At 39.7% G+C, this 26,264-nt stretch overlaps 1 protein-coding gene and 1 pseudogene across 1 annotated transcript; both read right to left on the bottom strand.

Moving 5' to 3' along the window:
* Window positions 1-4,509: 4,509 nt before the first annotated feature.
* LOC117503545 lies at window positions 4,510-12,821 on the bottom strand (annotated as a pseudogene).
* A 978-nt stretch (window positions 12,822-13,799) lies between these two features.
* Window positions 13,800-26,264, bottom strand: katnbl1 (katanin p80 subunit B-like 1). Its single transcript, XM_034162507.1, has 10 exons — window positions 26,130-26,264; window positions 25,555-25,679; window positions 25,386-25,417; window positions 22,420-22,702; window positions 22,187-22,302; window positions 22,028-22,078; window positions 20,028-20,117; window positions 19,711-19,815; window positions 16,166-16,259; window positions 13,800-13,915 (listed from the first exon to the last, which is right to left on the bottom strand). Exons 2-10 carry the CDS (start codon window positions 25,666-25,668, stop codon window positions 13,883-13,885), a joined length of 918 nt encoding a protein of 305 aa, XP_034018398.1. The 5' UTR covers window positions 25,669-25,679; window positions 26,130-26,264; the 3' UTR covers window positions 13,800-13,882.

Genomic DNA, 26,264 nt, shown 5'->3' with positions numbered 1-26,264 from the left:
TATTCCTCAGAATTGAGTGATTCCATATTTTTTTCCTCTGCTTGGTCTAAAAAAATAACCGTTACTGACTGCACAATCTTTTTTTCTTGATTTCTTAGTGTTTCTTAAAGCCAGAAAGTTGCCATTTGAAATGACTTTAGTTTTGTGTCATGTCTGTGATCTGCTTTTTTTTACAAAATTAAACAACTGAATGAACATCATCCGAGGCTGGTGATCCATAATTTTTGCCAGGGGTTGTACAAGAGCCACCTTGCTCTACCCAAATTTGCTGAGCTGTTGCTGTGTTTTCTGATTATTTCTGTCTCTGATCTGCAGAACTAACTTTAACTCTATCAGCAGTGTTGTTCTCTGCTCTGGGGGTCTCTGGCTAAAACATTACATCCACCACATTTCTTTGAAATTGATTGATGTCATTTTTGAGATATCCTGCTGACAAACTAAACAAGTAACAAACAGACAAATGGCAAAGAAAGCAACCTCCTTGGTGAAGACAATCATGCAACAGTGTTTATGAATCAGTTTAAAATTCCCTCCTAAGCTTACTGGATGTTATTCAGGAGCAGACTTGGCTGTGTTTCAGCTTATGTGTTCCAAGCTTTACTTTGTTAACTTAGCTTTTAGCCATAACTGCTGTCATTATGTGAAGCTGTTTGGTGCCACACACCAGCTCTGTTGTCATAGTGACTGCCTGGCATGATGATGCTGAGTGTGTCCCACAGGGTGAGGTCTCGGAGGACAGAGGCTGATCCAGCTGAACCGGAGATGCACTTATTGTTTTGACAAAGAAACGCAGCATCAAAAGTCCATGAAGCTCAGGTCGTATATACGGTACATCCGGAAAGTATTCACAGCGCTTCACTTTTTCCACATTTTGTTATGTTCCAGCCTTATTCCAAAATGGAGTGAATTCATTTATTCCCTCAAAATTCTACTCACAACACCCCATAATGACAACATGAAAAGTTGTTTTTTTTTTTTTTTTTTGTAAAGTTATTAAAATAAAAAAGCTAAGAAATCACATTTACATAAGTATTCACAGCCTTTGCACAGTATTTTGTTGATGCACCTCTGGTAGCATTTACAGCCTCAAATCTTCTTGAATATGATGCCACAAGCTTGGTGCTCCTATCTTTGGGCAGTAGTGTCCATTCCTCTTTTGCAGAACCTCTCGAGCTCTTCAGGTTGGATGGGGAGTGTCGGTGCACAGCCATTTTCAGATCTCTCCAGAGATGATCAGATTCAGGTCTGGGTTCTGGCTGGGCCACTCAAGGACATTCACAGAGTTGTCCTGAAGCCACTCCTTTGATATCTTGCTTGTGTGCTTTGGGTCATTGTCCTGCTGAAAGATGAACCGGTGTGCCAGTCTGAGGTCAAGAGTGCTCTTGAGCAGGTTTTCATCCAGGATGTCTCTGTACATTTCTGCATTCATCTTTCCCGCATTCCTGACTAGTCTCCCAGTTCCTGCTGCTGAAAAACATCCCCACAGTATGATGCTGCCACCACCATGCTTCAGTGTAGGGATGGTACCTGGTTTCTTCCAAACATGACACCTGGCATTTACCCCAAAGAGTTCAATCTTCGCCTCATCTGACCAGAGAATTTAGTTTCTCCTGGTCTGACAGTCCTTCGCGTACCTTTTGTCAAACTCCAGGTGGGCTGCCATGTGCCTTTTACTAAGGAGTGGCTTCTGTCTGGCCACCCTACCATACAGGCCTGATTGGTGGATTGCTGCAGAGATGGTTGTCCTTCTGGAAGGTTCTCCTCTCTGCACAGAGGAATGCTGGAGCTCTGTCAGAGTGACCATTGGGTTCTTGGTCACCTCCCGGACTACGGTCCTTCTCCACTGATCGCTCAGCTTAGACGGGCAGCCAGCTCTAGGAAGTCCTAGTGGATCTGAACTTCTATCATTTACAAATGATGGAGGCCACTGTGCTCATTTGGACCTTCAAAGCAGCAGAAATGTTTCTGTACCCTTCCCCAGATTTGTCCCTCCAGACAATTCTGTCTCAGAGGTCTACAGACAATTCCTTTGACTTCATGCTTGGTTTGTGCTCTGACTGTGAACTGTGGGACCTTATATGTAGACAGGTGTGGTGTCTTCCCAAATCATGCCCAATCAACTGAATTTACCCCAGATGTACTCCAATTAAGCTGAAGAAACATCTCAAGGGTGATGAGGCACCTGAGCTCAATTTTGAGCTTCATGGCAAATGGGGTGAATATTTATGTACATGTGATCTTAGCTTTTTTTTTTACAAATAAATTTGCAAAAATCGAACAAAAAAGTTTTTCATGTTGTCATTATGGGGTATTGTTTGTAGAATTTTGAAGAAAAAAAATAATTTCATCCATTTTGGAATAACGATGTAACATTGCAGTGCTGTGAATACCTTCTGGATGCACCGTATGGTTCGTACCGTGACACTTATCAGCATCTCTGGTTGGAACTCCTTACAACACTAGATGGCAGTAGATGTCTGCATCTGTTGGACATGTGGGAGTTTGAAGTGCAAATATGTTTAAATATAAAAAAATTAAATTACATCGACACATTTCACATTTATCCTGTATTCATCTTTGTTCTGTAAAAGCTGCATCTGAAAATTCAAAAGCTACGAGTAAACACACAATCATCCATGTGTACACATTTGTACAGCTGAGGTGATCTGAATTTGATTTATCTTGCCTTAATATGACACAAGACCCAAACCTGTTCAGTCGGCACGTGGCACCTGCTCCCAGACTTGACAAATTATTTTGTAGTGTTACATAAGATTTGAATCACTTGGGCTATGTTCACATTACTACATGAAGGGATGTGTGTCAGATTTCTTTGGGACAAATTAAAGTTGTACAGCCTCTGGGTTTTTTTTTTTTTTTTAAGATTTAAGTCATAAAAATAATTTTCTTTGGCACCACTATCATTTTATTCCTTAGCATTTAAAGGATTCGTAATATTATATTGCCAATATGCTCAACATTCACACTCTCTGGAAACAATTTAGAATTTTTACCCCTGAAGGGGAGAAATTCCAGTGATCAGATGCCATGACCTACATTTAGTAACAATGTCATAGATCACACAAGGGCTTCAGCCAATCTGTGCGAGGATGCTGGGAAGGACACTATGACTGTCAATCAGAGTAAAGGGAGGTAACATGGCATCTGGCTGTTCACGTAAACAAAATGAACCAAAATGGTGAAAAATGCTCTGAAACTGCTTATTTCTGTATAAATGTAATGTGGTTCTCATATTTTGTCAAATGTATTGAGAAATAAACACTTCTACATCTAATAACCTTGCAACCCCTGTTTTTCTAACCAGATAAAACCTGTGAAGTAATTTACATGATATCTTACAGATGATGGCGTGCATGGCCTGGGAATACTCATCAAGCAAGTGGGTTAGATCAAAGGTCAGCTCAAAACCTCACACATGCACACACACTTACTCCTGCAGTTTTAAAATGAGCTGTAATTTTACAACATGTTACAAAAACAAACAAACATTATAATGCTTGGATTTCAGTAGAAACTAAATTTTCTCAGTTTTGTGCAGGGGTCGACCGATTATCAGCCAGGCTGAGTGCCAATATTCAGCATTTTTATAAATATTGGTACCATTAATAGCAGCTGATATGCTGATATGACTTTTATTTGTCTCAGCACTGCATGCAGTGACTCACTGGTCACCAAGTTCCGCTTTCACGCATTTCTATATATATATACTCGTATATATATATATACTCGTATATATATATATATATATATATATATATATATATATATATATAAAAGATATCGCCATTCAGCGATTTTAGTGTTCCGTGCTCTGCATTTCCTATGCTCTCTGTCCACTGCACAGCTGAAAGCAGTGTCTCTCTCCTTTGCAGGTCTCTGCATTGAGTTTCAGGTCAGTCGCAGAAAGAAAACACAATAATCCAGAGCTCCTCCTGTATCCATAGCTGCTGTAATATTTTGAAATTAACGGTTTATTTTACAGATTAAAGGCTTTGTGTTTTCCCGTAAGATCCAGGAAGAGAAAAGAAGAGACAGTTGGTGATCCTGGTTTTGAGCTAAACAGGGGAGGGGGGTGAGAGCAGGAGAGGAGGGGGGAGCAGTTCACTTATTTTCACCAAAAAAGTTGATAGTGTTCATCGAACTGTATAAAAACTGTACAAACAGATTACAATGATCACATGGTTATTTGTGTGAACAGGGAACTTTATCGCTAAATGCTCATTAAAGCAACTAATGATCATAACGATCATCTTCAGCACACCTTCATGATTCGCTGTCCGAATATTTTCTGACAAACCGTTCAACGATTTTTTCAGAAATTTGGTCAACCAATCCTAGGTGTACTATGATCACGGTACATTGGACACTACAAAAAAAAAAAAAAAGAGCAACTTTCCACATTTTTAAATTTTTGATGTTCGCTCGTTGATCTGCCCTTCTGTAAGTATGTGACTACAATACGTATTTTTTCCTCCTTTGTCAGCTTGAGGAGCCTCCTGAAGAAAGTCAGACAGGAAACCGTGCTGTTCCAAGTGATAAATACAACAGCATTGAGTCCCCCATTCTCGATAGAGAAAATAAAGACCACATGACTGCTTCAAACTACAAATTTGCTCTTGTCTGGTTTTCTATTTGTCCCCAGCAATTGCACAATTGCTCATATCGAAGCTTCATATTACTGAATTTTGACATTACAAGCTCTAATCTCCAAAGTAGTGACTAATCAATGACTCGTGAGACGTCGACGTCTGACAGATTTCAGTGCGTATGAAGTTGTCGTGTTCTTTACCTTTCTCATCTCTGGGTCATTGGTGTTTACCACCTTTAACAGAACAATGATCAGCAGAGGAAGAACCATCATCATAACCTACAGCATCAAAGAGGAGGAGAAGAAAAAAAAAAACATTTTGACACTCATCTTTTAATAGCAACAGTTGTGTGGAATCTGAAATCATATAAAGAGAATGATCCCAGTGGTTTTGGAAAAACGGAATAGTGAATCTCAAAATTCTGTCCTCATTTATAAATTTTTTTTTTAAATCCCCACAGTAATAATATAATAAAAAAGGAAACAACCACCAAGTGGTGATGTAGAGACAAAAACTGTCACTGTTTAAATATGTATCGGCTGAATGAAGTATATCCAAGGTACAAATAAAAATGAACCTAGTTGATTCAGCTGGGCACATTGTTTACCATAGGGTTCATGAGGAAGTCTGTCCAGCCCCAGGTTTCCCTCTTCATGAAGTAGCTGTGGGGACCGCTGGATCGGATTTGCAGAGGATACGGATGGCGAATTACTTCTGAAATTTTAATGTAGTTAACAAGCCGCGCTCTGTGAAATAACAGACAGAGGCTTCAGTGAAAAGATTTCTTTATTTTGTGAAGAATATAACAGCACGAGCCAACTGTGACTTAAATGTAGCATCATCTGGACTCACCTCATTTTGCCCTTTGAAGTGATGTCAACACGTACTGGTTCAAATCTATAAGAAGGAGTAATGACTTCTACAACGTAAGATCCAGAAGGGATGTCGTTCACAGAAAAACTCCCATCAGTTCTGGAACAACAGACAAAAAAAACCAAAACTGTCATTTCATGGCTAAAACACATACTGATTACATCTGGACAAGCTGAAGAGACCCTGTGGAACTGGATAAGTACGCATCTGTTTTAAAGTCAGTTTAGTTTTTCAAAGAACAGAATTTTACCAAAGCACAGCTAGCTAACACGACAGCTACCTCCAGCTTGGAGCACCGTTACCTCATCAGGAGGTCAGCGGGAGCAGCTTAGTTTGATGACAATGGTCTCACATTTGCCATTTTTAAAAACTAAAGGTCATAGATGTATCAATGTATATATATTGACTCTTTATAATATTGAAACTGACAATATTTAAGGCCGAGGGTTTATCCTTTTACCACCTTAAAATTATCTTGAGCACATAGAAATATGGGATACAACTAGGTTCATGGTAAATTTACCCCTACACCTAGCCCGATCGTTCATCCAACATTATTTAAGTTCCGTGCGATCTGTACACCATCCGGATGACAATTGCCCCATTACCCTTCGCTCGGCTCTCCCACGCTGGCACATCCTGTCTATTCAGGTGCGGCTACCTTACTTATACTACTTAAATACTTATAAAAGGATAATCAATAGTAGGGGCTCATAAGGTAGCATTTGGGACACTTTACAAAAGTAGTAGAGCTGATGTTGGACCCCATGCTGAGTTTCACAGCAGTGATGTCACCAGAGTGCCCTGGTTGTGCTTCAACTGTCACTCTTTTAAATAAATATCTCTTGAAGATTAAAACAGTACAAAACACTCCCTCAATAATGAATAAGCAGTGTTTTATTCAATTCAGAATGAAAGCACGTAACAAATTATTGGGTACTGAAAACTTACACTATATTGTGGGCGCCATTTTGAAAAAAATGGCCGGGATTTCATAATGTAACTATTCAAATATCTCTCATCATTTTTGGAAGACAAAAAAGGCATAAATTCCACAATATAAACCGCAGATCAGTTTTTACAAGCATTCGAGGTAGGTATATGCAATATTTTGGTGTAGGTCGCCGCCATCTTGAAAAATGGCCGCCATATTGATTTGTTTGGGTGGCTAACGTGCTTTATTTATTCAACTATGTTTGGAAATATATGTACCAAGTTTGATGCTTGCATCACCAACTGAAAGATTTTTCCATATGTAGACTTAATCTGCTGGGCTATTAAAAAAACAACATATAAGGGGGTGCAATCCTATTGATGACCATCTACCATAATATGGCGAGCAGAGACAGCAGCAACATAACTTTAATTGTAGAGACAGACAGCTGTCAAACTATGATAAAAGATAGCTCAGCAGCACTGGCACAGGACAACACTCAGGGTCCACGCCTTGTGTACTGCACCAGCGGGTAAAAGCTTCCATCTATTGCCGTACAGTGCCCTAGTGGAGGGTGCACGGGCATTCAGTATAGTCTGCACTACAGCTTGATCACAATAGTTCAACATGGTCTGTCCCTTCAGTTACCACCTGACATGGAGGTTTCTTCCTGTTAAAAGGGAGTTTTTTCTTCCCACTGTAGCCAAGTGCTTGCTCACAGGGGGTCGTTTTGACCATTGGGATTTTACATAATTATTGTATGGCCTTGCCTTACAATATAGCGCCTTGGGGCAACTGTTTGTTGTGATTTGGCGCTATATAAAAAAATTGATTGATTGATTGATTGATTGATGACCAATGTGGCTTTCCCAGACACCAACATTTAATTCAACACCAACAATCTGCAATGATTCCTTGAACTAACTGTAGTGCTTCCTTGGGGTAATTTCTCAAGAAAAATGCAAACATGTCTGCAGCATTAAAGATGAGAAAATGTGACAAAAGCAACAGCAACTTTATGAATAATATACTAAAGGAACAAATGTCAAACATGTGACATATAAATCCCAAAACAAAAAAATTCTGAATGCACCCCAGGCTTTAAAGCACAGCAGATATGTGAAAACGACTGTATTTTATGGTAAAAGCACCAAATTTTGCACAGAAATTGTTTGATTATATTAAAAAGTTGATATCACACCATGTTATATATCTTAATCAAAACGCTACGTGTTTATTACGTCTCACATAAAAGTGCTGTAAATTTTCTTAGTCTATTCCAACCACGACTACACATTAATTAGTTAATCCACTAACATGGTTTACAATGATGTCATGGTCCTTTTAATGGTTAAATTCAAAAAGTATGTCAACCTGCTAGGATATGGAATTTTTGAATATGCTTCATTTTTTTCCCAGGTGACTGATGAGATGAGTGTCTAATCATGTCAAATAATGCAACTTAAGCCAAAGTAAAAATTGACCCTGGCATGATATCTAATTTTTTTATTATTATTATACATTAAAACGTGGCACTTTACCAGAAAACACAGTCGTGATATTTTACACACATCTACCCATGAATAGGTTGGTAGCCCAATTCCAATTCCACAGCACCACTTACTCTGCAAAATTAACAATAGATTAAAAAAATACGCAGTACTAAAATACCCTCAGCCATACGAGCATAAAAATAGAAAACGGAATGTGACCTTTTGACCACTTAAAATAGGTCAAGGTTTGCATCTTTGAACTTGTGCAGGTCTGTGTCCCAAGAACGTTCCCTGTGATTTGAAGACCCTGGCAGTAACAGGACTGGACGTATGCTGAGCACAGACAGACAGAGGCAAAGTCGGCATAATACCCAATGGCCATATTTTGGCCTCAGGTAAAGTGCAGCAGATTTAACAGATTATTTGGCCATAGGAACAGCAAAAATTCATGATCAAATACCATATAATTTTTTTGACGAGGCCAATCCCATGGAGATTTCTTTTACAAGGGAGACCAGGACCATCTATTTTTTTAAGTTTCCAATTCAGCCTAACCTGCATGTCTTTAGATTTAAAACAAAATGCCTCAAGAATTGCTGCATTATTACCTCCGCGAAGGAGGTTATGTTTTCGGCCGTGTTTGTTTGTCTGTCTGTCTGTAGGAAACGTTTTGAACGGATTTTGATGAAATTTTGTGGAGTGGTTGGAAATGACAAGAGGAACAAGTGATTAAATTTTAGTGGTGATCTGGATCGTGATCAGGATCCCGATGCTAATGCATTAGCATGTCTATCGCATTTTCAATGTTAAAAGTTAGCATTAAGCAGTTGCAGCTGTCATCACGTTCGGGTGGATTTGTTTTCAAATTGTAATATTTCTTAAATTTATTTTGTTTACATATTAATAATCTAATGATTATTATATACAATTTTAAAGAAAGAGACAAAAAGAAATAGATCACTGTGCCAAGGAGGGAATCTCTTTAGGGTCAGTAACCCTATGGCCTTGTTTAGAGAAGTGTTTCATAAATGTTAAAAAATTCATATATTTGCAGTTAGTTGAATAATAAATTGAATTTTGTCTCTTATTTGTTTTTGTCTATAAGCACATGCAATATCAATATCAGTGGTCAGATGACAGTAGCTTCTGGAAAAGGTGCAAGTTGCAATAAACTGTGATGCCAAGCGCTAAGGATACATGCTATCCAGTCACAGCAGATGAAACTTTTGTTACTACTGAGCAAACATCATTGTTAGACTTTTTTAGGTTCAATGATTCCACGGCGTGTAGATGTTATGGCGTCATTGACCCCATGGCCTTGGCGGAGGTTTGCACTCCGAGTGCTTCTAGTTGAAAAAGAGATTAGGTTGCACAGCTGGGTCACGTTTCCTGTAGCTGCAGTGCACTCTGGTGGTTACAATCATTCAAAAGGTCTCTCAGAATGGAGGCAATCGAGGTAGAGGTCAGGACCTGTACTGACCACACTCCACACGTGTAACAGGAAGTGGCAGCAGGAAAGCTGTTATGTGATGTGTTTGGGTCTGAACACATCTAACACTCATTTTTGCTCCCCCCCGGCAGGTCTCGGCCAATACCTCTGTAACTCTCTTGTACTATGAGAGAAAAAACAAAGTGGCTTAAATCAGGTTTATCTGCAGAGGACTGCCATTGTTTGGACATTCAGTGCGGGACACCATTAAAAACTTATGACAATTTTAGTTGAACTACATATCCCTCTTGAGCCTGTCAAGGGGGTGGCGAGAGGAGGATACTCACCAAGCTGACAATCAAAACCAACACCTTCTGCCTGGCATTGTGGGAGCATCTGTAGTAACAGATTGCTGAACCTACGGCATGAGAAACATCGCTACCAATAGCACTGGCATGGCGGAATGGAGCCGCTGTCTTTGTTATACCATGTAATTATATTAGCAAAATGAATGCATGTGTATCTGTGGCTTAATATGAAAAATAAGCCGTCAGTGCTCAATGTACACTCCTCTTTGGAGACTTAACCAGTACAGTCTGTGAATCCACCAGATCTGCACGAAGGCAAAGTAACCACAACATGATAATATTCACAATCTGGTACTTAAAGCAAGAACCGATGCCACCAAAGAAGCATTCACTGAATCAACATTCAAGCTCTGGATCCGGTCTCACCAAATGATCCTGATCGTCAGCAAAACTTTCAAACAGCATGGCCACCTTTTCATTTTGTTTCCACAGCAACAAATCATTTCAAAAATCACTTTCACATGACAAATTGCCACACATTTTTTTTCATGAAGTAGAGAAATAAACTTTCTGTAAATATAATGAGTCAAGTCTGGCAGGCGCTGGTGCCGCACTATACCACATCCACAACATCACGAAACTGCCATGTGTCCTTGATGGCAACCACCCAGACAGACAACCAGCCGATCACCACACATCTCCAAAATAACCATCTATCTGCTGCAGCCAGGTGAAGCATGTGCAGCAGCTTGCTCTGCTTTGTGTTTCTGACTCCTCCCACTCGCTCCACTCAGGATGTAAACTCACAATCTACGACATGGGAGGCGGACTCTAACCAGAAGGCTAAGAACCCAAGGCTCTAGCCTTGTGGCCAGAGAATCCTTTTAACTGTTGGGGAGTGAGGTTTACTGACTACTATGGCAGAGCGACTCCTGCTGGCCTCTGTCACACATGGGCATGTACTTGGACTTCCCCAGCCACTGGGTCCTCAACACTGAGGCACCTATGTGCTGGTGTGTAGAGAGAACCCTGCCAGTGTGCCACACGTCCAAAATGTCAGAACTGACACGCCATCACAAAGCAAGTGATACTCAAGGATCCTCCAAAGAAACCTAGTACCAAAGAAATCCAGGCATCGCCTTAAGTCATGGATTAGTGTCTAGTTTCACAACCATACAGTAAGTAGGAAGCACTAGGACCCTAAAGCCATGGATCTTTTTTTTCTGCAACGATATCAGCATCGCTAAACACCTCTGTCCAGTGACCTCACAACTCCATAAAATCTTCCCAGGTGTCTCTCAATCTCAAAGGCTGAGGATTGAGTGACATAAACATCAATGCCAAGATAAGTATGTAGGGATGTGGACAAAGTAGGCCAGCGCCTCGATTAGGTTCTGCATAATTGCATGTAACCACATTTCACAGGGAGCTCCCTGCGATTCACCTTGCTATTGGCTGTTGGAGGGATATCCTGATCTATTTTTAGGTCGACGACGTAGTATTACCCAGCTCCCACCTTGTGTTCCAATTTTCATTACAGGCAATCGGAGAGAGAAGTTACCTGATTTCTTGTTTTTGCTTCATCAAAGTCACTTAAATTGTACCAGAAGGAAGAATAGGGATGAAAAATCTATGTATAGGGAATAAAGAGTAAGTATTTCTCTTCATTTTGCTGAATTTCAGAAGGATTGGCCATTTCACAAAAGAGTCTTGTCGAGTCGCTCAAAATCCAGTGACTGCCAGTGTTAGATGCATGGCATCCACCATGTTGGACTTTTGATGTGGTAAGTCCATCCTCGGAAAAATTCATGGAAATATCTTGATATTAAGAAGCTATGAGAAAAAAAAAAGAAAGAAAGAAAACAAGTCCAAATCGGTCCTACTGTTTCATCTATTAATTGAAGCTGGGAAAACAAGCTTGATTACCAGCACAAAAACACCCATAACTTTCTAATATTTAAGATAATCAAGGGATGAGATTTTGGTGTTTATTTTAAAGGTTTTAAAAGGTTCTTTTTAATTCAGTCAGATTTTATAGTGGTATGGGATAGAATTTTTATACACGTGACACGTCCCTACAGTATACGTACAGTCAACACTTTCACCACATACAAATACACTTCTGATGGAAGCCCAGGAAGTCATTAAAAGTAAGTATAATGGTTACAGTAATATCACATTTAAAGTAACAGTGATTACATTTATCTTATGCAGCTTCTACTGATATGTATGGGCCTACATTTCACATAACTATATTACAGCAGCCTATCCCCCCAATTATGGATATAAGCTTGTACAAGAGTCCCAGAATTCGCCTAGTTGCGAAAAAAATAATTTAAAACTTGTGCAAACACAGCTGCTTGTTTCTGTGAAGATCTGGCAACACTAAATTTGCAGTTAATTTATTGGCCAGAGTCCCTCATTTTTTTCCCTTATTGGCATATTCTACATTAATAATATTAGAATGTCAGACATGTTGTACCTAACAAATTTTAATGCTACCGAGTTAGCAACATGCAGCTAGCTCGCTACGCTAATGCTACATAACATGGCTAACTAGACTAACGCGACCGCACTAAACGTATAAGTGTCACGTACCTCAAAAGCCGACAATTTCTTCACCTTCGACTAGAACCTCGAGCTGTAGAAACCCAGTCTGTGTCCATCACGCCCCGGGACTATCGCTCTTCCCTCAATTTTAAACCGATCTCCGTTCTGCTGTGTCGATACGCCGGGTGCTAGGCCCGGTTTCGACGTCGATGTAACAACAGCCAAAACGAAGGTAGCGTGTACAAAAGACACAACAGCACTATTCTGTCCCCGCTCCCCATGCTGTCTGACCGTATTTCAGCGAAACGCTGCCCAAATGTGTCAACGTGAAGTCACAGCAGGTGGGATTAGAACCATCAGCTGACTGTCCCTGCACAATCTGACGTCACCCCCCCCAAAAAAAAAAACAAAACAAAAAAAAAAAAAATCATCCAAACGCTGCATTCGAAGCCCAGTCGGAAAAAGGAATTACCCGACATCTAGACGTTGATATTTTAATATTAGTGCTTGATTTAATATTGCAAAGATTTTTATTTACTCTTATTTATTTTTATAGACTCATTAAATCATTATTGTATGATCTCGCTCCAGAACTAAAAAGCAGCAAGATCTTACTTGGTCCATAATGAGTACAATAGATAACAGGTTTTTTATACTTTTTGTGCCATTTAGATGTGGAATGTGTCATTTACACACTGACATGTATAAATTTGACCAAGAAAATCAAATCAAAATCAGTGCATTTGCTTTCTGTGAAATTTCTTGAAAATGTAATCCACATATTTTTGAGGACTTCTATTGACAAATTAAACAATTAACCAACAGGTGAAAATATTTATTTTAATATAATGTGTGTCAGAACTGTTCATACTTGGGCTGCTACTTAATAACTTCTGCTGTATAAACCAGTTCACCATGCCAGCGTACATGGATACTAAACATTGCACACACAGGGGTTTGGCATTTACATTACACAATATACAAAATTCAAGATTTTCTACAGATAACACTTTTTGATGCTATTTTGACCATTTTATTTGCATGCCGTGATCATGAAAACTGTAAACTGGTTCATTAAGTGGGATCCAGCATCGGTTCAACAAATTTTCATTAAAGATGGGAACTGTTTTATGTACAACTCAATCCACATACATAGAAAAGAATCAAGTTATGATTTTTGGAAAATTTATTAAAAGAGATTAAAAGAATCATTTTTACATTACACAGGCAATGCCACATGAAGAGGCAATGTTGAAAATGACGAGCTCTAATAACTTAAGACTTCTGCAGATTCTAGTTCCCAGATTCAGAAGAATCCAGGAGGAAAAACTGGTGATGCATTCAGGACACCCACAAGTATATTTGGCATTCTATGGCAACGAGTGATGCAGTGTATGTTGGAGAGTTTGGCACATTCCAGAAGGTCTGCTGTTTCTTCCATCCAAAGAGTCCACTTCAATGTGAAGCATGTCATTTGCTGTGTTTTTGCTCCAGTCTCGTCTCCAGCTCAAACCAAGGAACCTGCCTGAAGTGTCAACTTCAGTCCCGGCACAAGGTTAGAATTTTCTTTTTCTCTTTTTTGAGGCAGAAAAAAGAACCAGTCCAGCTCTCTGGTGTCCCTTATCAGTTCTAAGCACGCCATAATCTGGCAGCAGTGGTCACATCCCCAGAAAGCTTAAAGACCGTCAGGGTAGCTGTGCCAGATAAGCCTCGATAGCCTGCAACATGAAGCCAACAACACATTAGTTTTCCTCCCCTCCAAGAAAGCCTGTGAAACACTCTGAAAAATGTACTAATACATAAGCTGCTTCACAAGTACATTTCTGGAAACCGAAGTATGCAAAAAAAAAAAAGTCTTTAAAGCTACAGTGTGTAGGATTTAGTGTCATCTAGTGGTGGTGTTGCAGATTGCTTATGCTTTCACTGATCATGTTTTTGCTTCTTTGGAAATGGGGATTCATGCTCCCTTCCTTCTCCTGTAATAAGCAACATCTATCTTTAAACTTTATTACAAAATTAAAAGATTATTTTTTGTGACCTCTCATAGCCAGCCTACAGTACTTTCACACTTTAGTTAGTACATAAGTGTTACTTAGTTACACCTTTAGTACTCTGCTGCAGCTAGAGTACTAACGGGGACTAGAAGGAGAGAGCATATCTCACCCATATTGGCCTCTCTTCATTGGCTTCCTGTTAATTCTAGAATAGAATTTAAAATTCTCTTCTTACTTATAAGGTTTTGAATAATCAGGTCCCATCTTATCTTAGGGACCTCGTAGTACCATATCACCCCAATAGAGCGCTTCACTCTCAGACTGCAGGCTTACTGTAGTTCCTAGGGGTTTGTAAGAGTAGAATGGGAGGCAGAAGCCTTCAGCTTTCAGGCTCCTCTCCTGTGGAACCAGCTCCCAATTCAGATCAGGGAGACAGACACCCTCTCTACTTTTAAGATTAGGCTTAAAACTTTCCTTTTGCTAAAGCTTATAGGTTAGGGCTGGATCAGGTGACCCTGAACCATCCCTAGTTATGCTGCTATAGACGTAGACTGCTGGGGGGTTCCCATGATGCACTGAGTGTTTCTTTCTCTTTTTGCTCTGTATGCACCACTCTGCATTTAATCATTAGTGATTGATCTCTGTTCCCCTCCACAGCATGTCTTTTTCCTGGTTCTCATCGCCTCAGCCCCAACCAGTCCCAGCAGAAGACTGCCCCTCCCTGAGCCTGGTTCTGCTGGAGGTTTTCTTCCTGTTAAAAGGGGAGTTTTTTTCCTTCCCACTGTAGCCAAGTGCTTGCTCACAGGGGGTCGTTTTGACCGTTGGGGTTTTACATAATTATTGTATGGCCTTGCCTTACAATATAAAGCGCCTTGGGGCAACTGTTTGTTGTGATTTGGCGCTATATAAAAAAAAAAAAATTGATTGATTGATTGACTTTGGGAATCAGTGCTATAATCCATTTCTGCTATACACACCTTAAATCTAGCAACTAGCAATTTGGTGTTTCATCATAGGTTCATTTAAATTTCTTTGAAAGTAATACTGTTTCGTGCCGAACCACTTCCACTCTGTCCAGGGATTTGTGATTTTGCGTTCCTCAAAACTGATCTCAAGTCAACCAAGAAAATTTTTTTCTCAATACTCCAATTATTCTGTAAATCTGCAATGATTTCTACATTAAATTAGAGCACAAACGTAGAAAAGCAAACCTCCGCCAACGTCTTGTTAGAAGTGGCTTTTCATAAGCTAAAATATAAAAAATAAAATATTCATTGAGGGCGTCACTTTGCACCTCATTGTCACAAATGAGTGATTGAGGCACATTTGATTGAGATATAATGCAAAATGTGCACCAAATGCGCTTTTCAATATTAAATCCAAATGTCCACAAATCTACAATCTGGATCAGATCTGGATCAAACTTTGTCAGGTGATAGTGAGTGTCTGCACCTCACTTTCAAATATGAGTGTGATTGGGGCACATTTGATTAAGATGTAATTAAAATATATATATCAAATGAGGTTTTCAATGTTAAATTTAAACAGCCACAAAATCTGTAATCTGGATCAGATCCAGATCAAACTTGTAGTCCATAAAGGAAACCAAAATTGAATCAGTTCCTACCTATCAGGATATGAATTCTCTGTAAAATGTCTTACAATATGAAAAAAAAATGTGGCTAATAGGCTGCTCACAAACAAACAAACAAAAACAGAGCTGAAAACATAACCTTATTAGCAGAGATAACTATGAGGCAAAGTCAAAATGATATTAGAAATCTGCCTTTCCTGAAAGCATAAATACATGCAAACAGACTTCCTGGAAGCTTTCCGGCTTCAACATGTAGCTCTGGCAAACATTTCCTCTGTCGCCTTTCCAGACTGCAGACAGACAGCTTTATTAATAGGCTCTTCTGCAGAACTTCCAAGACAGAAAACTATAAAAAGCTTTCAGAATGAAAACCTTCTGACCTTTGCAAGTTCTCCCATAGATCCTGGAATCAGACAGAGCCGGGTTTTGTCCTTCCACAAGTCTTTCAGCCGCTGCCTCATGGCTTCAACATTCCTGAAATCAAACCAAGTCATGTTTCTGAGTAAAAGAAAAGCTTCAATTAAAAAAAAAAAAATTCAACTGCATCAGTTGCTTTTCCTTCTTCTACATTTCATATTTCAGCCCTCACAGAAATCATTCACTGCCATGTTTATCACTTTGAACACAAAGTTCAAACTGGGCACAGCTGCTGTTGTTTTGGCACATATTTCAGACATAATTCTGAATCTCAGAAACAGTGTTTTATTTATTGATTAAGCTCTGCGTGTCCTGATAACCTCCTGGTTTGACTTACAGTCCCATTTCCTGACAGCTTTGTTCTTGAGGGGGTTATTTTTAGAGACACGCAGAGACGACGTTTCAGAACATTTCAAATTTACATATCTTAAAGAATCAGCAAACTTTCGGCTGCAGTCTGTGTCGTCAATAAATCAGCCGGCTTATGAAACAAGTCATTCAAAGATCATTTAAGGAGTGAAGATGACAGTCAGCCGCTCTTAAAACACACATACACAAAATGTTCATATTTCTATAGTGATATTACAGTCCTACCAGCACTCTTTACTGGGAGACAACTAAGGATGTATAGTTACAATACCACTACTTTTACTGATACTTCTTACCAACCCGCTGTTTTAATGCTATTCTTACCAGTCACCTTTTTAATTAAAAATAGAATTAACCACTTATTTTTATTAAACTATTCCAATGAGTAGTAAAACCTTGATATAAATATAATTTTGCCTGCCAAAAATGGCAGTTTGAAGTTATCTGACATACTTAAATTAGTAATGTTCTTAACTAAAGTACTTCTGGACAGTGTATCATTTTAACACTATATTATTGTGTGCGAACTGTTCTCTGGGTCCAAGTCATCTTCTCTCAGCTGGCTCATGAAAATTCTTAAACTCAGGTCTAAAAAGGTCTTTCATGGCTTTGTGAGTAGAGTTAGGCAAGTCCTGATAGACCGGGATCACACAGTCAGACCCCAGTGCTAACCCGGAGTTACGAGTCTGTGGATCCTTTTGCAGAGCGTTCCAAAAACCAGGGACACAGAATTACACTCAGCAACTTGTTCAAACTTGCACAAATCAAGCAAGCAATTCCAGTGTGACTTTCTTTTGAGCTTTCATTCTTTGTGATGAAACAAAGTAAGGCCTGCCTCCAAAACTGATTGGGTAAGGAAACACACCACTGTTACACAGTGATCCCTGTTGAAGGGTGAAACATATGCGTGAATCCAAAGCATTCCTCTGTAAAATGCACATTGCTTTGAGATGCACTATTTGACCAGTAGGGTAGCAGTAGACTAATGAGCTTTTAAAATAATCTTTAAGTCATGAAGCAATTAGCTGAGAAGCTTGTTCAAGTACTGAGACTTCAACACTATGGGAGTCTTCGCCTCGCCAAAGCCAATCCCACCTGGTGACACGGCCGTTTTCTCTTTGGTCAGGTTTCTCTTTCCTGCCAACAAAACATTATGTTGTAGCTTTTGGCACTTTGCCTCATATTGACAGTTACGCTGCATCACATACAGAGGGCGTACATGCGTACGCCTTTGCAGATATGTTGCCTTTATTTACAAGAATAAAGAATTACCACATTTCATCCAACAAGTAGCAGACACCCTGTCCAACAGGATATTTTTCCTGTCCAGGACAGTGAGACTCGTGTTGCTGTTGAGCCTAGAGTCCACTCAAACACTCCAGAGGGAAATGAGTGCAACACACAAAGTACTTGCTCCATCATATAACCACGTGTCTTGGTGGAATTATATTATTATTATTCAACATTGGTGGAATTATATTATTATTATTCAACATTTTAGTGGAAGGTTGTGGTGGTGGGGGTGAGGCCAGGCATGAAGTATACATCTGACAGAGAGAGGTCCAAAGTACCTCCACAAGGGAATGAGATGCTTTTTGAATACTTTTGGATGATACTAAAAATCATAAAACTGTTTTACAAGGATGCTTTTCTAAGTGATCAATCAAGACAAACATTATGTGAGAACAGACCTTTTAACGAACCCATGACATGATAAACACTGACACAAACTAAGTTGTAATGAATATTATAATGCAAGACATATTAAACATAGGAATGGAAATTAAAAAGACATTGGTTTGTCATCTGCAGTATATTATATCCATCCAGATTTGAGGATAACAAGGCTGGCCTGGTGCTTCTCTCTGGTTTCTGTGGCTCACATGGGTGAAAGTCCATGACTCTCCCTGGGTGGAACGCCAGTCCACCACAGGTAACGCCCCAGCCCAGGCTGATATGCATTTTTACAGCTGAGTAGGCTGAGAAAAATGTAATTTAAGTATCTTGTCCAAGGTCACAGACCAGTAACAAGAGCAGGATTCTTTCTTTAACAAATTAGGATAAAGTGTAATAATTAAAAACACAGAGAAATAAAGAATAACTCAATAATTGGCATGAAAAGCAACTGTGAAAGGACTCATGTCATCGTCTAAAGCCGAGGAAACTGACCAAGAAAAATAAATAACGAAGAGTTACAATTGTTCTGAGACTTATAGCAGGTCAACAAATGAAAGACACACAGGTGCCAATGTGTGAACAGGTGGGCAAAATGTTTCTGCACCAAATTTGCTGCAACACAACAAACATTTATGAGGAGAAACACACACCTGGCCTTCCACAATAAAAGCGCAGGACATGCACAAACATATATACAAAGTGCTTCCCAAAATAAAATACAATAAAAGACAAAGAGCTGTGTCTGTATTAGCCCCAGGTGGGACCACAACCTGTTCTGCAACTCCTGCACTCTCCTTTGGCACCTTCCAGCCACACACTGCCACTGTAATATGCAATATGCACTATGCACATGCACCATGTTACTGTATAGTGTCAAACTGGCTTTACAGCTCTTTGCAGATACTCTGAAATAAACTTCAGCAACAACTTAATATGGAGTCACTATACTGGTGAATTATTCACTCTATAGCCTCACTGATTTGGCAGATAAAGCGTCTAATTAGCAACTTAGCAAGATTTTTTTGTCTTCATCGCTCACTGTGAGTAGAATTCAAAACAAAATGCAACAGATTGAGGAAGCTGTTAACAAGTATTATTATCTGTTGAATCATGAAACCCTCCTGTTATCTACAGGTGGGACATTACCTCGGGTCAGTGTTGGCAAGTAATTTTTAATTCTTCAAAGTCAAAACAGTGATGTGACACACACTACTCAGTGATGCTTAACTAAGGGTTAATTCCAACAAATATTAATCTATGCAAACATAAATGCCAAAATCAAACAGAAATGATGATTTTCATGCCTTATAAACTGTGGCTATGCAGCAGAAAGAGAGAGAATGTGGACATCAGCAGTGAAACAGAGTGTGCACAGAGGTGCACTATACCATTAATACTGTTTACAGCAGTAACGTTTCTCAAGGTCATGGATAAAACGAAGATCTAAGCATGCACTGCCCACCTGTGCTCCAAACAACTGTCCCGCAGTCTTTTCTCATTCTTAGAAAGTTCTGGCCACCACTTCTTGATGACAGACTGAACCCAGTGTAAACCCACAGTTATGTGTCTGCAAAAAAAAAAAAAGCAATTCAACCAACACAAACCATCACATCACAGCATTGAACACATCAAAGTAACTGTACAAAGGCCGCTGACTTCTCAGTGTTAGTCTTTAAAAAGGTTTCACCAATCGTCCGAGAGCTGTCATCAGTTAATAGAGCTGCTGGGATCAGCTTAGTGCAGATACATGTCAGATATGAATTCTTCAATCTAACTTACTCTTCGTATTTACTGGCAAGAATGACTTTCACTTGGGGCATAAGGTCAACACAGCAGCCAATCGATAAAGACGGCGCTTCAGTTTGAAGGCTGCAGGAGGAGAAACAAAAGGAAAAAGTAAGCACAATGACTACAAAGAAATGTGTGTTCAAACTGTCATATGCAATTAAGATTAAAACAGCCACAATGTTAAGCATCAACATGTCGGATGATTAAAGGAGCGAGAATACAGCTACTAAACTGCAACCACAGACGCGTTTCTGTCCTTTCAAAGTGATTTATTTTACATTTTACAGCAGCTTCAGTACAGTGTTTCTCATTTCAGTTATTTGTTACTGTGACAGTATGAGGCCGTAAAGAATTTATTTTTCATGCTGATGTCTTTAGCACTTTTAATTTCCCGTGCCAATTTAAGGATGGGGGGGGGAGGGGTGTTACACCTCTGCACACACCCAGAGGAGCTGTGCAAGATCATCTATGTACATAGTCTTTCACAAATTAACTCAGAGTAGAGCCACTGCTCCTTCACATTGAAAGGACCCAGCTGAGGTGGTTTGTGCATCTGGTAAGGATGCCTCCTGGGCACAACCTCCCTAAGGGGTCCAGGAGGAGACCCCGGGGAAGACCCAGGACTAGGCAGAGAGATAATATCTCCACACTGCCCTGGAAACGCCTCAGTATCACCCAGTCACCGGTGGTTAATGTGGCCACAGGAAAGGGAAGTTTGGGATCCCCTACTGGAGCTGTTGCCCCAACAACTCTACAGTTAAATAATCCATTTGTTCCTGTCCCTATAAAGCTAGCCACATTGTCACAGAACACTCACTTCCTCTTTCTTGCATAAGAGTCTTTCACAATAAGAGCACAGGACAAACGGATGACAACCATTGCGAAAACTCATTTTTTTGCTTTTTACAATATGCTCGGGGGGGGGGGGGGGGGGGGGGGCTGTCACACAATGAATTTAAGTTGGGAGTTTAATAAACTTTAATCTTAAAAATTTCCAGGTGGGCGTTAAACAACTTTTCTGTCTGCCGCTTTTCATCTATGCAGCAAAAAAAGTGACGTGCATAGTCAGTTTTCAATAGTAACCACATAAACAATTTACTTCATTGAAACATTTGCCTTTTGTATCGCAGTTATACACCTTCATAATTAAGAGGCACAGAGGAGGGTTTTCTTTCACCAAAATATCAAATCTAGGCTTGCATCTCAGATGTATCTTCTGGCAAATTGTAGCTGAACTTTCAGGTCTTTTAAATAAAATCTTCCTCTATATTACTTCATCATGAAGCTGTGCAACTGGTGATACAAAATACAAAACAGTCACTATGCACAATGTCACCAATCACAGCCACAGAAGCCATTGACTTCTTTTGAGTTGTCTGGGTGTCTTGGTGGCTTTCCTCCCTCTTCTCCTTCTTGTACAGTCACTATGATTGTGAGAACTATCTCTACTCCATACAGATTTACCACAGAGTGCCATACTGTTTGTATTTTTTCATAATCTATGTAATTAAAGCCCAACACATATTGAGTGACTTGGAAATGTTCATGTATCCATCCCCTGAATTGTCTGAAGAAAACTGGCAATTTATAGGTATTATACAAAAGTGTTCCATTACACAACCCATCATCTTGGGTTTATATATAGATCTGCTTTGAGTTTTGTTTTTTAATTTTTTGTATTTGAAATGGCATAAGTTAAAATGTGTGTAATACCAAGTGTTCCAATACTTTTGGAGGGCACTGTAAATAGTCATTCTTATGAATAATAACAAGTGATTATTTGGTATATAAGTTGCACCAGAGTAAAAGCCACAGGACCTCCTAAATGAGTTAGAAGAAAAAACAAAAGTGACTTACACACCAGAAAAAAAAAAGATATTGATACAAACAACATGATTCAGGAAAGACAGCACTTAATCAATTATGCCTCACTGCACTTAAACAGTCAAGTGATTCATTACAACAGAAGCGAAGTCAAAAGACATACTCACTTTTTTGTCAAAACAGGTAGACAATCCAGCAGTACTGCTGTGTCTTGGCTTCTATAAAATAAAAAACTCAATAACAAAGGAATCAAAGTGAAGAACTTCCACTTCTTTGAAGACTATACAAATAATACAAGGATGTAATGCTAGCTGACATTATTTCACCTGATTAAATAGGCCACTAATTCACTGGCACTGCGGCGCCACAGCGTTTGTGCTACAGCTATTTGAAGTTTTCTTCCAGACAGAATGTGAGACACAGCTTCATGATCCTTGGACAGCTACAGCAAAAAAAAAGGAAAAAAAAAAAAAAAGAGAAACATACCATGAAAGAAAATTCAGTGTTTATGCATTCATTTATTTATTTTTTGTTGCCTAAACAATGTGACAAGTCTGACCTCAGTAAAGTCACTGTGCTTGGAGCTGGCCCCAGCCATCTTTGAGGCCTCTGCAGAATTCACAGGAAGCCCACCGTGGTCATTGTAGTGAAAACAGCGCACATCATCGGAGCATGTCATCTCATTCTCTTTGTTGGCCATGCCGGGGTCACAGCCACAGCCTACATTTGACGATCTGCGGTGCAGCTTGAAGCCCACCTCCACCAATGGACGGCCTTTCCTTTTGCAAGAGGACACACGTCTACCTTTGCTTGGACTTTGGACTCTATGATGGACTTGAAATCTGCCATGAATAAAACCAACATAGACCAAATATAACAGTCATCTTTGTGTTACTCAGTCATGGAAAGGTGCTTCAGTGGTTCAGCGACTGAGGGATTAGAGACTTTATGCAGCAACAGCTTTAAGGATCACCATGGTGACCAGAAATGACCATGTGCTCTTTCATGGTTACAGTTATTTTGAAGACACAAAGCAGCCTGAAGATCTAAAAAAATAAATAAATAGAAAAAAATCTAAATGACGTGAATACAGTCACTACTACAACCTGACTATTTGCTATTTTGGTATTTTTTTCTTCTTCTCTTCCAAGGATCGGGATCAGTTTTGTGTACCCTGATTTATCCCAGGTTCTCTGTGTACTTGTGTTGGATGTTTGTCGCCATCAACAGATTAATTCATTGTCATCGAAACAGTGCTTCGAGCCAGGTGAGTAAAGTCACACGACAGAGGAGACTCAACTACTACACATCCAATCTGCTCCCACTGTGGCGTGTTTTAAGTCCCGTCTTAAGGCCCACTTTTATTCCTTGGCTTTTAACACCGCGTGAGTTGTACGGTCCTTGTGTCTTATTTTATTTTTATTTTATTGAAATTTATTATTTTATCATTTTATTTATTTATGTATTATTTTATCTTATCTATTTTACTGTTATTATTGTTATTATTACTATTTTGCGTGTCTATGCTTTTGCTGTGCAGCACTTTGGAGACTCGAGTCTGTTTAAATGTGCTTTATAAATAAAGTGGATTGGATTGGAACTACTACTACCAGACAACTTCATTTCTCCAACACGTCAATTCTTGGCACTCGTCATAGTTTAATGTAGTTTCTTCCATGTTATACAATACAAATGAATTTCCAGTCTCTCATATCGATGCATTAAACAGATTTTGAATGGTCCTTAAATTTCTCTCAAATCTTGCAGCATTTTCAAGTGATGGATAACATCAAGGTCAATGGAGAGGGGCTTTGACCAATAACCATAACTGTAACAATCACTTAGTGGCAACATCGTATCAAATGGCTCCACCCGGATAACAACACACAGCTTATGCAGCACTGGGATATGTTACACGGCTCCCTCATATTAATAAGTATAGCAGGACAACAGTCTCACATTAACCTGGAATTCTTACGCCTGCATAGTGCTAGTATCACAATGAAATGAACATACATACAACTGATGCAACGCCATTGGTACAGGAATTGTATTATTGGTTTAATTTTATTTTGCATTTTTCAGATTTTGTACAGCACACTGAGTTTTCGCTGTAATGAAATGTGCTTTATAAATACATTTTCCTCGACTATTGGAATTGACAATACACCAATGTCAGATGCACATCCATTTACAATATAACCAAATGCAAATACAGGGAGCTGCAGCCCACACGGGTAAGGAGGATGACAGGATACACATATGCTGGCTTCAACATCTTTGGTGTGTTAACATAACCGCATTTTGAAATCAAACCAAATCAAACAGAGGGGCGAGGGTGATAATGTGGGGGAACTAACTCCTTGAAAAGACTCAGATCTTGTTCTCGTCTTTTTTTACGCCATTCATCATCAACCCCCACCTCCCAAAGGTTCTGCTCACAACCTCCGCCGTCCTATCCCCCCCATGTTCTCTCCATCTCAAGTAAAGCCACTTTGACACTTGCACGAATTTGATCCCCAAACTGGCATGTAATCTTGTGCGCCGAGTAAACTTGTCGTAAACTGTGCCAGGGTGCCACGTCAATGAACTAGTCCCGAACATTGCGCAATCTATTCGCAAACAATGCGTCATTACGCGCAGGGCCTCCCGCAGTTTATGAGTTTACTCATCTTGCGTGCCAGTGGAGGGACCAAATTTGTGCAAGTGTCAAGATGGCTTTTCAAGAGTAGCATCTAATGACACACACTGGTACGACAAAGTGCGTGTCAGTGCAGGGATAAAATCTGTGCAAGTGTCAAACCTGTGCAAGTGTTAAGGTGGCTTAAGAGGACTGGATTGGATTTAAGGTGGGCTCCCTAGTACCACTCAGACCCCTTCATTCATACAAAAGACCCACTGAAAAGAACTGGACTGTTCATGAACAAATCACTAGGTGGGAATATCTAGATGTCAAAATGCTACCATGCAACGTGCACCACTGCACACTAGGACCAACTTGAGGATCAAGGACCTTGCTCAAGGGCAGTTCCCCCAATGTCCAAAAAAGAATCAAATTGAGGGCCCTCCGATCACAAACCTGCCACTTGATACTCACTCCCTATCCTCCTCACATGCACAAACATTTACTCATTATAGTGCAAGTGTAAAAGGGACCCGAGGCACCGTTAAGAAAGTGATGAAGCTGCCACGAATTGTCTCGTAAAGGAAAAATCTCAGTATTAAAACCCTCAGACTGGCCATCCCAATAAAATAAAAAGGGTATATGCAATCGTATCTTCAAAAACTGCAAATACAAGCATGTATAGCAATTTAAGTTTGTGAAAGTTTACTTTTCAAGGTAATCTACATCATTTTTAAATGGCTTTTTTTCACCTGTTGCATCTCTGCACAGCATGAACACAGATTGATTTCCAGACACCACAGCTCCATCGCTGCTTAAAGTCCCTATGATCTGAGGCGCACTGACAGCAAATTAGGAAGTTATATTTGGATGAATCACACAGATGTGGACTAGAGGCTCACCTTTCTAATTCTTCTTTATTTATTATATCCACCTAAAACAAAAGGATAGGGTTGAGGCGACTACAGCATTCAGTACTCCTACAGACCTACTTCACAGTCACCAGGATATGACACACAACTGGGCTGTATACACAATAAGCCATGGCATTTGCTCTTAATATCCACACACCTGCTTCATGTTCTCTGCAACAAAACGATGCAGGCACGGTTGCAGAAGGCCATTGGAGTGATTGTGACTGACCTTAAATACGTTCCGTTGCAAATCATGCTTCCTAGCGTCCATAATATGAGAAACTGTGAGAAAAGACAGGGCAAAAACTCACAGACAAGCTTTACGATATTATGAAGAACAATTATCTGAGGCTATATAGCTAATTTCAGAGGAGTTAAAAAGTAAACATTCACAAGAACAGGTTGTAAACAAAAAGGTGTTGGCTGCATTAGCGAACTAAGGAGATAAGACAAATATTACGTTAACTACGTTTCTCTTTTGTTAGTGATGAGAAGCTGACATGTAGAAAAACGGGACATGTCGCCTTCTTGTCTAAAAGTTAGTCAAACATACTTCAACTCGGTTAGCAATCATTTAGAAGTACATGTAGCATTAGCATGCTAGCTCTGCACAGAAGCGTATACACGGGGCCGTTAGCTCGCCTGTTAGCATCTCTGTCTGGGAACATATGGCGAAACAAAGTGGTAACTCATACATTTTTTGTGTTTCACCAATACAAACAAAATACCAACCGAGTCATTTTCTGGACCGTCTTGACGTCTCCTCCACTGTACATCCCAGACACATGAAAACCATATTAAAGTCTATCGGGTTCTTACTTTTAACATTCAAACACAGCCGGTGCGACGAGCATTATGGGATTTTTT

This window comes from Thalassophryne amazonica, chromosome 21, assembly GCF_902500255.1.
Source record: "Thalassophryne amazonica chromosome 21, fThaAma1.1, whole genome shotgun sequence".
In the NCBI taxonomy this organism is placed as follows: domain Eukaryota; kingdom Metazoa; phylum Chordata; class Actinopteri; order Batrachoidiformes; family Batrachoididae; genus Thalassophryne; species Thalassophryne amazonica.
The sequence above is the reverse complement of the archived record's forward strand: the minus strand, read 5'-3'. Positions and strand labels throughout refer to the sequence as shown.